The sequence below is a fragment of the Leptodactylus fuscus genome, chromosome 2 (assembly GCF_031893055.1).
Source record: "Leptodactylus fuscus isolate aLepFus1 chromosome 2, aLepFus1.hap2, whole genome shotgun sequence".
Taxonomy (NCBI): Eukaryota; Metazoa; Chordata; class Amphibia; order Anura; family Leptodactylidae; genus Leptodactylus; species Leptodactylus fuscus.
In genome coordinates this window covers 244,579,742-244,594,911 of record NC_134266.1, presented here as the reverse complement: position 1 = coordinate 244,594,911, position 15,170 = coordinate 244,579,742, and the positions used below count along the sequence as shown (strand labels likewise).

General features: G+C 44.0%; 1 protein-coding gene across 2 annotated transcripts in view; it reads left to right on the top strand.

Annotated features, from left to right (window-relative positions):
• LNX2 (ligand of numb-protein X 2) overlaps window positions 1–15,170 on the top strand; it is a 103,614-nt gene that overhangs the window by 61,409 nt on the left and 27,035 nt on the right. For both annotated transcript variants that reach the window (XM_075265957.1, XM_075265958.1), the window contains exons 2-3: window positions 2,018–2,506; window positions 12,477–12,724. In XM_075265957.1, coding sequence (XP_075122058.1) covers window positions 2,106–2,506; window positions 12,477–12,724 — 649 coding nt within the window. In that variant the 5' untranslated portion in view covers window positions 2,018–2,105. The remainder of the gene's footprint in view (window positions 1–2,017; window positions 2,507–12,476; window positions 12,725–15,170) is intronic.

The following is a 15,170-nucleotide window of genomic DNA, read 5'->3' as shown; positions in this document are numbered from 1 at the left end:
TGTGGTGCCAGCTTGCGTGGAAGATGGCCAGAATTATGTTTTCTCCAAGAATACAGTTGTGTTTTTTTACAAAAAACCTAATGAGATCTCTAAGGCCGTGTTCACATACAGCTGAAAGTTCTGCTGTGGGAATGTCCTGAAATCTGTACTCACTACTTCAGCAAATTTTGGCCTCAAAATTGGTGTTTTGCTTTATGACATTGCAGGGATGTTATTTAGGAAGTGAATACCATCCCCCGCGACGTAGGCGTATTCTCCTGGTGCACCACAATGCTATCTATACCAGCTACGAGTGCGAAGACATTTAGGGTACAATATATACCAATTTTCTGGTGTAAATTATAATAAATATGGTGACCGAAGAGGTCCAGGTCCGGACCATCCCCATCCCACTATTACGGCATGAGCTTAAGCAGCATTCCGAAAAAAAAAATCACATATTTTTGTGAAAAATGGTATATACCAAAAAATGTGACTTTTCATAGAATTGTGTAAATTCTATCCATATAAAAAATAAATTAAAAAATTGAACCTCGAGCTTTAGGGATGAAGCAGAGTCAGATGAGGAGACGTCAGAGTGGAGCCACCCAGTAGACAGTTCTCCCCTCACCCAGCTCTCCAATGTAATTTGGGAATCTTTCACAGTCAGGTTCACAAAATTGAGGGCCAAACCCATAGGATGACTTGAAGTAATCCCTCATACAGTGGCAATATGGAGCTCAATATGGCCCCAGTGCTTTTATTGCTGCAGCTGAAGATGGGGTAAACCCACAAAGTGGGATGGTAGTGTAACTTGTCCAGGCCCCAGAGTTGTTGCATTGAACAATCTGCTTCACTGTCAGGGGAAGTACCGACCATCACCACAGATCCTGGGTTTCCACTCACAAGGTGGTCACTGGGATGGGTCAGTTCAGAAGTTGACATCTCATCTGAGGTGTCCTACTTCTTTCCACAAGCTGACTGTATGGCTCTCCTCATTAGATGTTCCAAGCAACCTTCCAGTGGCAACCTGACCATTTACTCTTGCCTGCTACAAAATGGCCCTTATAAGGGTTGTCTAGGAAATACATCAAGCCATGGGATGGGCCGAAGAGTTGTAAAATGAAAAAAAAAAAAAAAAATACTCACCTGTCCTGGTGCTCCGTTGTGCACCAACTGTGCCCTTTCCTTCTCGTGTCGGGGCCATGTTCCCAGAAGCCTTGAGAATCATGTGACTACACAATCTTAACAGTCACATGAACATGGCCCCAGGGCAAAATGGAGAGTACACCGGCGACATCTCCCACCCTAGGTAATACCTGACATCAGTGGGCCGCACCACAGGAGGGTAACTAACATCTTCTCATGTGATCCAACTCTTGGGCGCCCTCAGTTCTGCCTCTAAGGAGTCATTGTGTAATACATCTTCCCGTACCATCGATTATCCCCCATCTCAAGAGAGTTGGTTCTAGTGTTTACCCCCATCCTGTTGTAGAACATGACTATGGATCTAGCGCTGGTTCTCCCACAACTTTTTGGGTCCTGCTGTGATCCTATAGAGAAGTAGAAGTCTGTGTAGTGTTACAGCAGCCATAAGAGCAGAGAGCAGGGTCACCATGTCCGGTGGTGCCTTCTATGTATATTGGTGCATTTCTGATCTGTACACATGTATGCCAACATAGTCAAAAAATTGATATGATCACAATCCTTTTGTAATATTAAATAAAATAATAGCGATGAGCGCCCAGGGGATCCGAGGACAGGCAGATGTCTTACTAACAGATTGTTCTGTGAATATGTGACTAAGCCACTTTCCCTACTGCCGCTGGTTTACTATGACGTAGGAGACTTAAAAACATCTGCTTGTGCTGCGTGTGGATACGAGCTGATGTTTCTAGTCGTCGACCAGTTCATTGTCATATTATACTCCAAGCTGACCTTCAGCCAGTCCATCCTGGAACACCATGGTCTGTTCCTGTTTTATTTCCATTGGCAATACCCTGTTCTGAAATGACCGTTTAATTTCATGTATTTTTAGGAGGACATGATGGCAATGTTCACTCCCTACATGGATCGCTGAGGACTGCGAGGAAGCCTAGTTGTTGAGGTGCTTTGGACTTGTCACAATGGGTACAGCGACGGAAGAGCTGGTGGTGGTAGAGGATGACGCCTCATTGAATCCCTTGTGCTTTGAGTGTGGTCAGCAGCACTGGACCAGGGAGAACCACCTGTACAATTACCTGAATGAAGTGGACGATGACCTGGTATGCCACATTTGCCTTCAACCATTGCTACAGCCGCTGGATACCCCATGTGGCCACACGTTCTGCTACAAGTGCCTCAGAAACTTCTTACAGGAGAAAGACTTTTGCCCGCTGGACCGAAAGCGTTTGCACTTTAAACTGTGCAAGAAATCCAGTATCCTGGTGCACAAACTGCTGGACAAGCTTGTGGTCTCATGTCCGTTTTCCAATGCCTGCAAGGACACCATGCAGCGCTGTGACGTGGAGGCGCATCTCAAAAACAGGTGAGACCGTTATTATTGGGCTTCTCAATTCTAGTAGCTAAATTTACATATTAACCCAATTCTGGACCATGACAATATGTAGCTGATTGTGTTCATGTTTAGAGGGCTTATCCACCCCTTTACATTTGATGGCCTATCCTTAGTTTTACATTGGCTCTCGACACCCCTCCCGATCAGCTGTTTGAAGGGTCATGCAAGCAGCCTCTTAAGTGTTGTGGGCTGTTTCATACTCAGAACAGCATACTTTATATGCAGGTATTGCGATTTTATCCCATTCATATTTTCTGAGACTATTAGGGTACATCATAGGTCCTTAGAATAGAGTATCTGGACCCCAGGACCTCTACAGATCAGCTGACTGAAATGGTAGCAGCGTTCCAGCAAGTTCCACTTCCAGTTCACAGGCCAGTGGCATCATGTTCATTTGCCACATGGCCTGTATACAGCTATGTCCCATTCAAGTGAATGGGGCTGAGCTGCAGTACCAAACATAGCCACCTACAATATATGGCGCTGTGTCTGGTGAGCAGTGCAGATGCTACAGCACCCATATAAATGTTTGTATTTCCTTCAAATTAATTCTGAAGCATCTTTTCTTAGCCCTGCATTACAACGTTCCTCTGTTATTCCTTCTAGAAATTCATAAATAAATTGACAACCGGGCGTGGCCAATTTCCTTGTCAGTGGGGTGTTCCCTTAAAGTCAGTATTGATAAGACACGTTCTCTTCTTGTAACCTCCAAGTGTCAATTTCTTAAGATCTTTCTAGGAGGAATAACAGAGGAACGGTGAAATGCAGAGATACTGTTATTTCAAAGCAGAATTTTATTACATTATATTTTATTATATTCCAAATAGGGGGAGATTTTTTATTTTTCTATTTAATGGGGTTTCATATATTCAACCATAAAATTTGCAACAAATCCAGCATTTGTGAACAGACCCCAAGAAGGGAGATCTCAGGAGAAAATATTCTCATTACATAGATACAATTCAGAATGAATAGAAGTCGGAAAATGTGGACTGGGATACGCGGGGTTATCAGTTCTGTTATATTTGGTATCGTTCTGTTCCTTCCCTTTCATTTCATTCCTTTTCATCTATATACAGATGTTACCGCTCTGATAAGGCACAAAACTCATTTCTCAATACCAGGTTATCCCATGTGCGGGGAGACAGTGGTAGAATATCCTCTCCTGAATACATCGGACACATTGATCGCCACCATTAGCCACAAGGCGCTATATCTTTGAATGGACGTGTGCCTTATATACAGCAGTATATTGAATTGACCGACCGCTTTAAAACCCTTTTCCTTTCCCTCTCAAAGTAATTTTGGGTTTGGAAAAGTCATGACATGGAATGCAGAGAATGACCAGATGCCAAGTTCCTATGATGTGGTTACGGCTGACCACCAGTCACACATTTCCTGCGTTCTTTCCTCGCTCTCCTTACCTTTCCTTGCTCAGATTTTTCGCCCTGCAGTTTATTATTTTTGCTCGCAGGCGTACAGCTTAATGGTTATTATTGGAAGATGATACAGAAGAAGTGCTAAACCAAAGAATGACTACAACTTTCCAGTTTCATCATCCATCACTGTTTTTCCCTATTTTCCTACATACTAGCACAGTGATGATGTCTGTAGCCTTCAAAACAAAGGTACGGCTGAGGCCCCACGTTGCGGAAACGCAGCTTTTTTTGTTGCACATTTTGTTGAGTTTTTTGAGCCAAAGCCAGGAGTGTATTGAGCAGAAGGGAGAAGTATAAGAACTTCCTATATATTTCCCATTCCTTATATAGACATTTTTGGCTTTGGCTCAAAAAACCGCAGCAAAATCTGCAACAAATAAGGCCATACCTCCCAACTTTTGAAGAACTGAAAGAGGGACAAAATGTGCGTCGCGTGTAATTTAGCTCCACCCACTTTTATGTTGACTCCGCCCATTCTCATTCATTTTTCATGTGCCCCCACACAGTATTATACTTCTACAGTCACCCGTAAATTATATGTCCCCCCTCTATCTCTCCCCCAGTTTTATATACACCCTTCATCTGCCCCCAGTTTCATGTCCCCCCATCTCTGCCCCCAGATTCATGTCCCCTCCATCTCTGCCCCAGATTCATGTCCCCTCCATCTCTGCCCCCAGATTCATGTCCCCCCATCTCTTCCCCCAGATTCATGTCCCCCCATCTCTGCCCCCAGATTCATGTCCCCTCCATCTCTGCCCCCAGATTCATGTCCCCTCCATCTCTGCCCCCAGATTCATGTCCCCTCCATCTCTGCCCCCAGATTCATGTCCCCTCCATCTCTGCCCCCAGATTCATGTCCCCACATCTCTGCCCCCAGATTCATGTCCCCTCCATCTCTGCCCCCAGATTAATGCCCCACCATCTCTGCCCCCAGATTCATGTCCCCCATCTCTGCCCCCAGATTCATGTCCCCTCCATCTCTTCCCCCAGATTCATGTCCCCACATCTCTTCCCCCAGATTCATGTCCCCACATCTCTGCCCCCAGATTCATGTCCCCCCATCTCTGTCCTCCAGACGCAGATCTGAGTTGAAATCGGGACATACCTCCCTCCAACCAGGACCGCGGGACACGTCACCGAAATCGTGAATGTCCCGTGGAAATCGGGACGGTTGGGAGGTATGAATAAAGCTGTGTTTCTGCAACGTGGGGCCTCAGCCTAAAACTGACTTTAATCTAATGCATTCTTATATCACATCTGCGAGGAGGACTTTGGGTCTCAGTATAAAGCCGGCTGCACAAAACCATGTGATAACCAGCTGCCGTGATTGAACGGCACGGGAGGCACATGGGAAACACATGGATGTCATGTATGTGCCGTCTGTGCACCAGCTCTCATTCAATGAATGGGAGCCGCCGAAGCAGGGCCGCAAAATCGGACAGGAATAAGACCTGCACCATATTTTGTGGCCCGGACTGTCGGCCACAAAATATATAATGTGCCCTGATTCTACCAAGGCAGCAAATATCAGGGGATAGAAGGCCGGGACATGTTGTATTTCCAGTATGTGTGATCCTATTGATCTTGGGGCATTACCTTTGTCAGACGTGTCTTGGCAGAGCATGCATGTGCATAAGAGGGATAGCAGTCAGCGAAATGGTCTTCAACTGAGAACATCCTAACATGTATGGACAGCCTGATATTTTATGGGTGGAGATCCAATATCAAGTCAAATGTATTTAGCTTTCTTCTGGATATTGACTTCATAATCTTGACCAAGATAGCAAGGCCTGTCCATAGATTTATATTAGGCATAAAACATCTCTGATTAATGTCTCGCTCCCAGAAGAGACTTTTGGAGAGTAGGTCACCCTGAAAGATATTTGAGTCTTGATACTATTATCCCGATGAGTCTATTTGTGTATATAACCAGCAGCATATAACGTAGGTATCCGCACAGTATTCTGTACTGTCAGCAACTCCATGTAGCAGCGCTAGCAGTGTTCTGTATGCGAATAGCAAGAAGATTCACCGCCGCTAGCAGTACTGGGCTGAGAGACAGCACTTCCTAAATACGTCCTATCAATATATTTAGAGTATGGCCTTTGTAATGGAGCTGACGTAATGACACGGTCTCCGTACTAATGCACAAAATGATCCAGGGCAGACGTAGAGGTCATTGTTTTATAGCACACGGGACTATTCGCCGCTCGCTGCCGTCTGCACGCTCTTGGCTGCTTACAGCTTGTAGATTTTGATCTTCAGTGTAGTCACGGAATGACAGGATTCCCCAGGTACTTATTATTATATTCCTATTATGAATAGCGCCTTGTTACAGGTTGCTTAAATCGTCTTCTAATGACTACAAATCCCAGAGAAAGTTATTGTAAAGAGCAGAGTAGGCAATTATATGACTATGTCGCATCTTCTACTCCCCCCATCGCTGCTTCTGCAATGCACTCCATGAGATCAGAAACCAGATTGCCAGATTTTATTACAGTTCAGGCATTACTGCCTATTACCTATTAGTTTGGAGAGATTTTTAATGCAAAAATATAGAAGATTTAACTCCTTCAATGGCAATGCAGTGAATCACAGAACTATGCCACTACAGGGGTTCTCCTTAGGACAGGCCACCAATCAGTGAATCCCAAGTCCTTGCTGATCAGTATAAGGAGGGGTTATTGTGCTCCAGCAGGCATTGCAGACCTTTCCTAGAGCTGAATCGCAGGGATCACAGAGGTCAGAACCATCCCATACACTAATGGCCTAAGCTAAGGTTACATAGCTCCCAACTGTCCTGGATCCTGCAGGACAGTCCCGATTTTACACTGCTGTCCCGCCATCCCGGATAGCTTACGGTTTGTCCCACTATGCCCCTGAAGTATTTTGCTGTAAATCTTTGCCCCATCCACCACCTCTTATGTCAGGCTAGGGTAAAGGCTAAATGGTAGATGCTAACTCCTAGTGAGTTAAAGGACCTTGGAAGACGTCATGACCATGTAATCAGACTATTGTGCGGGTGGAGCTATTGTGGATAATACAGGACAGTGCGGTGTTACACAGAGAAAGTTAGCTGCTGGGAACAGAGACTGATGGAAGGTAAAGAGGAGAGAAGAGACAGCAAGTGTGAGCAAGAGGGGGGAACTGGGGGCAGATGTAGTGGACAATTAAATTGAAGGCAGATGAAGGGGCAATTAAACTGTGGACAATTAAACTGGGGACAGATAAAAGGGGAAATTAAGCTGGTGGCAGATTAAGGGGGACATTAAACTGGTAGTAGATGTAAGGGGGCAATCAAACTGGGGCAGATGAAGGGGACATTAAATTGGTGGCAGATAAAGGGAAACATTAAGCTGGTGGCAGATTAAGGGGGGCATTAAACTGGTAGTAAATGTAGGGGGGCAAATAACTGGGGCAGATGAAGGGGACATTAAGCTGGTGACAGTTGAAGGGAGGACAGATGAAAGTGGGCATTAAGCTTTTGGCAGATGAAGGGAACATTAAACTGGGGACAGTTGGAGGGTGAACATTAAATTGGTGGCAGATGGAAGGGAACATTAAACTGGGGGCAGATGGAGGGTGAACATTAAATTGGTGGCAGATGGAAGGGGACATTAAAATGGGAACAGATGGAGGTGGGACATTAAACTGTGGACAGATCGAGGAGTGGACATTAAACTGGGGAGGCAGATGGAGGGTGGCATTAAACTGGAGGCAACTGGAGGAGGAAATTAAATGTTAGGGGATAGCTGGAGGGGGACATGTCTGCCTCTAGTTGCCCCCAGTTGAATGTACCTTTCCAACTACTTCCACTGTTTAATGTTCCCCTCCAGCTGCCCTATAGGGGCCTAAAGGGGTTTTCTGTCTGTGATACATTTTTGATACTGAGGATAGGTCATCAGTATCAGATCGGTGAGGTCTGACACCCAGACCGATCTGCTGTTCCAGGCAGTTCCGACACCTGAAACTATATAAGGGAAGGAGCTGGAAGCAGAAGGTTGTTTCCACTGTATATCAGCTGTGCTGGATTTCGGCAATTCTGCTTCTATTCACTTGAGCTTCAGTACTTTGACACGATCATTACAAAGTGGACAGAGCCTTTGGCTTCTGGCTCCATCCCCTGTATGGGTTCTGATGGATAGGAAGCTGCTTGGAACAGCTGATAGGTCCAGGATTAAGGTGTAAGACCCTCACCGATCCGATAGCATCAAGTTCGGTGATCAGTATCAGAAAGAATCAATAGCTGGAAAATCCCTTTAGATTGAGATTACATGTAATGATGTGTTGTGTATATCAAGCATCAGATTTGTTGCAGACATAGTCATATGCTTGCAAAAATCCCTATACGGCACAGATGTATGGATAGGATTCTTGCAGAATTTTTTTTAACAAAAAATAAAGCATGATGTGAATATATCCTGGTGCACTATCCCCATATACCCTATTTTAAGAAATTCTTGGCTAACAGGTGTGACCTGTGTATGAATTAAAGTTCATATCCAGATTACAATCTAATGAGAAGAACATTCCCTGTCTAGAATGTGATTGAAGTGAAGTAAATCATCTAATCCCTCCAACACAAGAAAACATTAGATTGTGGGCTTACATAACAGGGGACAATGTAGCAGTTTATTTCAGGATTGCGTAATGATGGTTCAGTGCCAGCGCAGGGGTCGGGATTATCAGCCTAATTGGTAGGGCGGTAATTATTACAGCGTATTCAGCAGCCACAAACCTTGTGCTTCATACAGAGGGCTAGAGCTCTTCCTCCGGCTCCAAAATGGGGCCGCAAATAAGATCATGGTTCAGTGGTTGAGAGAGATGAATCTGTTTACAAATTCTGAATCAGTAGCGTTCTCAGGGAACGCTTCGTAAATGGGCCGAACACTGAGTTAAATGCAATTTTTATGGAAAAATATACAGCTTTACAAGGGTGTCAGCGGCTGAGTTTGTAAATAATTCCGCTATAAGGGGTTCTTCAGTTTGGACAAACCTTTTCAGAGCTAATTTGCATATTTTGGTTTCCCCAGGGAGCATGGCGTATAATACTGACCTAGCCTGTGGCTATATCTCCCACTCCTCCATACACATTTGCATGAGCCGGTCAACCAAGCGCTCTTGGATACTCAACAGGGACAGTGGAGTATAAGTATGGATATATCTGGTGACTGCTTATCGCTATAAGAACAAAGTGGTTGACAGGGCTGGTTTTAGACAAAATTAAAAGTGGGGCCCCATATGCCAATATACCCCCGATATCAGTCTCTGACATCTGCACATCCCAATCTTACCTCTTAGCTTGGCAGTGACTGGAGGACTATGTGACTCTACATGTCACTCAGCCTCAACCACCACTTGGCTGTGGTGTCTCTTATGCTTATCCACTTATTGTCATGTCATATATGATGGCAGTTCTAGGTTATGACGGCGCCCCATGGGTAACAGACTTCAGAGACAAAAACATGAGGTGTACCCCACTGCGAAATAGCAAGTCTCACCGCTAGTATTGTATTATGTGGCAGTGGAGTTTTAGGCCCCCTGACACACCAGACATAGGGTGCCACTTCTACCTCTGCACCCCCTATAACTATTGCTCTTCTAAAATGTAAAAAAAACAAACACTTTCAGACCCAAAATTATGAGAACAAAACAAAATATATTTTCTCTTCCTCCATACAAGAGTGTACCTAGCCTGGAAAGCTGAACTTTCACAAACTAAGACCCTATTTAGATAACTTCAGGTATGGTGCCACTCACTGGTGTGGCTGTGTCTGGTATTGCAGCTCATCTTATTAAAGTAAGCAGGACAGAGCTGCACCCCCCTTCCCTCATAGATTGTAAGCCCTCGCGGGCAGGGCCCTCTACCTCTCACTGTGCCAGCCGATCACTGTTAGTATGATATGTACCTGTATACTTTGTGTATTGTATGTAACCCCCAAATGTAAAGCACCATGGAATTAATGGTGCTATATAAATAAACAATAATAATAATAATAATAATAATGATCATCAGCCACAACCATACTAGTACGTACAGCGCTGTGCCTGGGGAAACAAAGGACTAGCAACACAGCCCCTTCCTTTGTTAATCAATCCTTAGGGATCCCCAGAGACTATTGAAAGTCATATAAGACCCCTTTGAGTTAAGAGTTTTTGTGGATACTTTGTTACAGTCTATAGTCTCCATTTGGATGGTTGTCTTTACATGCTTACACTTAGTGGCGTATTTAAAGTCTTGTGGCCCCTGGTGCAATCTTTTGTCCGGGGCCCCCTACCTCATCCCTACAGAGAATTCTTGATAGTGATGGTTACGGGCACTAAGGAGTTGAATCCACCTTAGTGTGGTTAGGGGTAATCTGTGGGTCTCCTTGGCTTATGGGCCAGATGGAAGCTGCAATCTCAATACTGATGCCAGTGCTTACGGGCCCCCTAAGGCTCCTGAGCCCCAGTGCTACTGCACCTCCCTCTACCCCTCAAATTAAGCCCCTGCTTACACTACCTTCACATTAGCGTCAGTGTCTCTGGAAATCCCAGCCAAAAAAAAATGCTGCAATCACGCCATTTTGCATGGTGATGTCTGTAAAAAAGTAATGGGCACCTAACTGATCCCATTACAATCAATGATGGGGTCCAGACTCCCTCCGAATTCATTGATCATCAAAACACCGACCATTTTCCCGTTTTTCTGGCCCGAGCATGGATATGCGGCCACACACGTAAACTCACCCTTACATATCTTATCTTATCTTACGTATCTTTTCGCTGGCTGTCTTCTTCATTTTGAAGCCCCATCCCTACACAGCTTCATATACCTGGTTGTTTCTCCTCCTGGTGATTCACCTAGAAAATTCTGTCTCCTCTTTGACATGTAAGCCAAGGATTCCGAAGCCTCTGCCGACCTCAGAGTTGACAGTGATGTACCTGTAATTATACGATATGAGCTCTTGGGGTCAGGGAGCTTGCGCCCTTCATACCAATGCTACAATATTCCCTTTTATTCTACAGACATGTGTTTAATATAACTTAGCTCCCTATTAAGAATTCTGAAAGAAGCATTGTAGGCTTATGCGGGGGAAATCTGCAGGATTTGTATGAAAGAAAGGTTACAGGTCATATCTGGAGATCTGTGTAAGCTGTGCTTGCTCATTTTCTAGTATATCCGCAGGATAGGAGAAGGTGCGGATTATCTGAGGATTGATGTGTACAGAGCGCAGAGTCAGAATATAGATTTTGACAAAGCAGAAAATTAGATAAATCTACTTAAAGTGCGCACTTTCCATCTCATTGTCCTCAAGTCTACGGCTTCCTGAAGCTATTTCTTATTTGTCTGGAAGATTTGTAATTATTGGTATATTCTTCTATTCTGTTCTTTCTATTTGCCTGCAGAAGGAGTTCTTTAACAATTCGGAAGTATGTGCATCTTTATAGGACTATATAAGGGAGGACATAACATAGAGACAGACCATGTGACTGCTATGTGGCCCTTGAGGAAGGAGAAGGGCCCCAGTCCTGGTTGGTCCCATATTTGAACTCTTTCAGGAAGAATTAACCTGACTCACTAGTGCCATCCTTTGGAGATAGCTAACTCATAGGTCAGGGTCCAATCCTTTAACAGGCCTTGCAACATGAATAATGTTATAAGTCTCAGAAATAGTTCCTTAGGATCGGTCTTCAGTATGTGATTGATGGGACCCCACTGGATAAAGAGGCTGCATTGAGCACCGTACATATCATAATATTTGCATAATTTGCAACTCAGATGTCTTCAGTTGAATGGGACTGAGCTGCTTATGTACCATGTGACCAATAAACATTTTGTCAATGGCACAATTAAGAGGATACAGAATTTATGAGTGCTCTAGCTGTTTCAAACAGCTGATCAGCAGGGGTCCTGGGTGTCAGATCCATGTCGATCATGTATTGATTATGACCGATCCTAAGGATAAGGCATAAATATAAGTCCTGGAAAACCCTGTAAGGATATTAGCCAAACCGGGGTCTTCTCCAGAATGATAATAGAACGTCTGTACACAGATGAGAGTTCTTACTCCTTATCAGTAGAGATCAGGTTGTAGGTTTGCTAGTTGATAAACCGCCAGTAGGTGGCACTAGAGAGACTGCTTTCTTCCTCCTGGAAGCTAATCAGCATACTTTCTTTCCCAGGGTGCTTTGCTATGCTCATGCTGGTAGTCTCCACAAGTGAAATAGTACCTTCCGGTTAGCGAGCACAGAACTGAAGAATTTACCATAGGTAAATGGAAAAGACAAACTGGTAGTAATAAAAACATACCCCAAAGCCTTCTGTTCTTGTGGTAAAACCAAAAATCATAATGGAGAGGGAATGTACTGAGGGCATCCCAGGGAATGAAGGTCAAAGCGTCATGTCCAAGGAAACACAATACGTATTCACTTTTTGATTGTCTTGTAGGCAACAAATCCCAGAATGCAGATTGCTAAATATGATTGAATGGTTACTAAAGGTGATCTTATGTTTGTAGATGTCCAGGAGCATCTCACAGAAGACAAGTATTGGACCAGAGAAGAGCCAGCAAGCTGCAAATAGAGATTGAAGGGGAAAATGGCCCTGGCGTGATTGACCATCCTGCGGCGGTATCTCCAGATGTAGACAAAGCAGGAACAGGACCAGCACTGCTGGAGCGAAACGTGACACCAACTGTGCTGCCCTTGTGGTCAGATGACCAGGGATTTGATAACCCTGCCTTCGAGGAGAGCACCGTATCCGAAAGTATGTACAGCAAACAATAGTGTGTTAAAATTGGAAGCCAGAAACAAAAAACAAGGTAGCCAAAACAGAGTGTCTGTTATGTCTGCACCAGGACCTACAGACTAACCATCTACCAGGCACAAGAGAAAGCAATACACCCACTATAACCAGAGTCTCCAAAGTGTGCCTTATGTGGTTCATGCCCACCAAACCCAATGCAAATTTGTCATGTAACACTTCTGATACTTTCTGTTGGCCTTTTTATCTCCAGTACAGATACTGACACAGGAGGAGACAGCTACGTTTAAAGAAGCACTCCGGAAAATAATTTCCCCCCATTTAAAAATGAGCCTATGTGTGTTAGTGAATAAATGACAACAACTTTATTGTGAAGTTATGTGCTCTCCACCAAGGCACTGAGCTCTCCTACTCACAGTGTAAGCCTATTATAGCGTCGATCGGATTCGTATAGACTATTATTGACTAATCTGACCTTCCGTTCATACAAGAAACATTACCTGTATCAGAGGACCAGAGAGGAAGCCAGTGCTCCAGAGGAGAGCACATAACCTTACTATTAATCTGTCACTAATTTATTTGATAAAATGGTTATCTGGTTTTACCATCTCAGACATTTTATGTGATATCTACAGTATATGACATAGATGTCTTTTAGATGCCAGTGCCACTTTTATGGGTCTCCACCTATCTTTAGAAGAAAGGGTCCAGTCCCACTTGCTTGTGATGGACAGAATTTTTTAGAATTGCAGATATAGCCAAACTTGCTGTGCTATTCTGCTTCTTCTATTCTGTCTTATATAGACCTCAAAGATTTTAAGGGTGTATTCACACAGAGGAAAATGGTGAGGAATTTGGTGTGGAATTTCAGCGCTGAAAAAAAAGCCTTCCATTGACTTTTTTTGCTATCAGAAAAAGGAACCCATTGAAGTCAATGGGAGGCTTTTTTTTCAGCGTTGGAATTCCACACCAAATTCCTCACCATTTTCCTCCATGTGAATGGACCCTAAGGCTGGTCTTACACGACCGTAATGATTCTACAGTCCGCATGTTGCTGATCAGCAACACTAGTTGCTGATCGGCAACATACACTCCGCAGAGGTCCGTGTCCTGCGCACTCGCCCATAGAGTTGTATGGGCGAGTCCGTGCAGTGCCGCAATTCACGGCCATTATGGACATGTTGTATAAATTGCGGACAACGGTTGCGGCCTGGCCACACCACGGATAAAATATCTGGTGGTGTAAGAGGCCGCATTGAGTATAATGTGCAAATGGTCCGCAATTGAAATCCCTCAATTGCGGACCATTTGCGGACTTACATTACAATTGTGTAAGACCAGCCTAAGAAAGTATACGTCTCTGGCCCTTTTTTGCCACACTTTTATGTCCTACAAAGAATGGACAGCAACATGTAGAGGTTTAATAGGGCCAAACGTGACACTGGACAGAGCCTTATACGCTGGCACATACAGAACTCCATGTATTGCTGTGTTGCGTGCATGGTGACTTATTCTGCAATTTTACTTGCGGTCCCTAGCTACAAGTCCTACCCTAAAGTAATGGTGTGTCTTATTGACTCTCTTACTGCCTTTTTTAACCTTAGATCTTGTAGATCTATCCAGAAGTGTTCCTTGTATTGTTGTGTCTAAGTCTTAATGCTTCCTTGTGTAGATGAGGAAATCTCAGCAGTGGCTGATTCACTGTAATTGCATTTCCCCCTCATTCAGTACGTAAAATCTTGTAGAAGTCAAGGTCGGGTCCGCTTTGTCTTTTCCCTTCCTGTTTTACATTGTGGTGGTGTTGTATATTTAGTCATTCATAATGTGGGAAAATCTTCCCCCAAAGACAATTATGTCTATCAACTATGTTATATTTACCTAACAGAAAATAATCCTTCTTCCATCTAATAAATCCCATGCCGAAATGAATATGAAAGTCAATTACAAGCATGAAGAATAATGGATCGGCTCTCGGGGAGAATACGTTCCCAATTATCCCAACTATTTATTGTTGTCAGAGGCGTGCTAAGAAATATTTTGTTAGAAGAGAGAAATATGAAGGTGGATTGTTCAATGCTATGGGGTTATGAAAGACGAAACATCACCTACATGAGCTAGTGATGTCAACGTAGTATGCGCCCCTAAGCCGTAACATTAAAAACGGTGATATGGGTCACACCCATCATAGGAGTGAGATACATTAGGATAGAATGTAAAGTGGATGTGGTGGAAACAGAGAAAATGGGCAAGGGTAACTTTGACAATGGCCAAATTATTAAAGGGATCCTATCATTAGAATCCCTTTTTTTTCTAACACGTCGTAATAGCCTTAAGAAAGGCTATTCTTCTCCTACCTTTAGATGTCTTCTCCGGGCCGCTATACGGTAGATATTCCGTTTCCCGTCTTTATGCAAATGAGTGCTCTCGCAGCACTGGGGGCGGGCCCCAG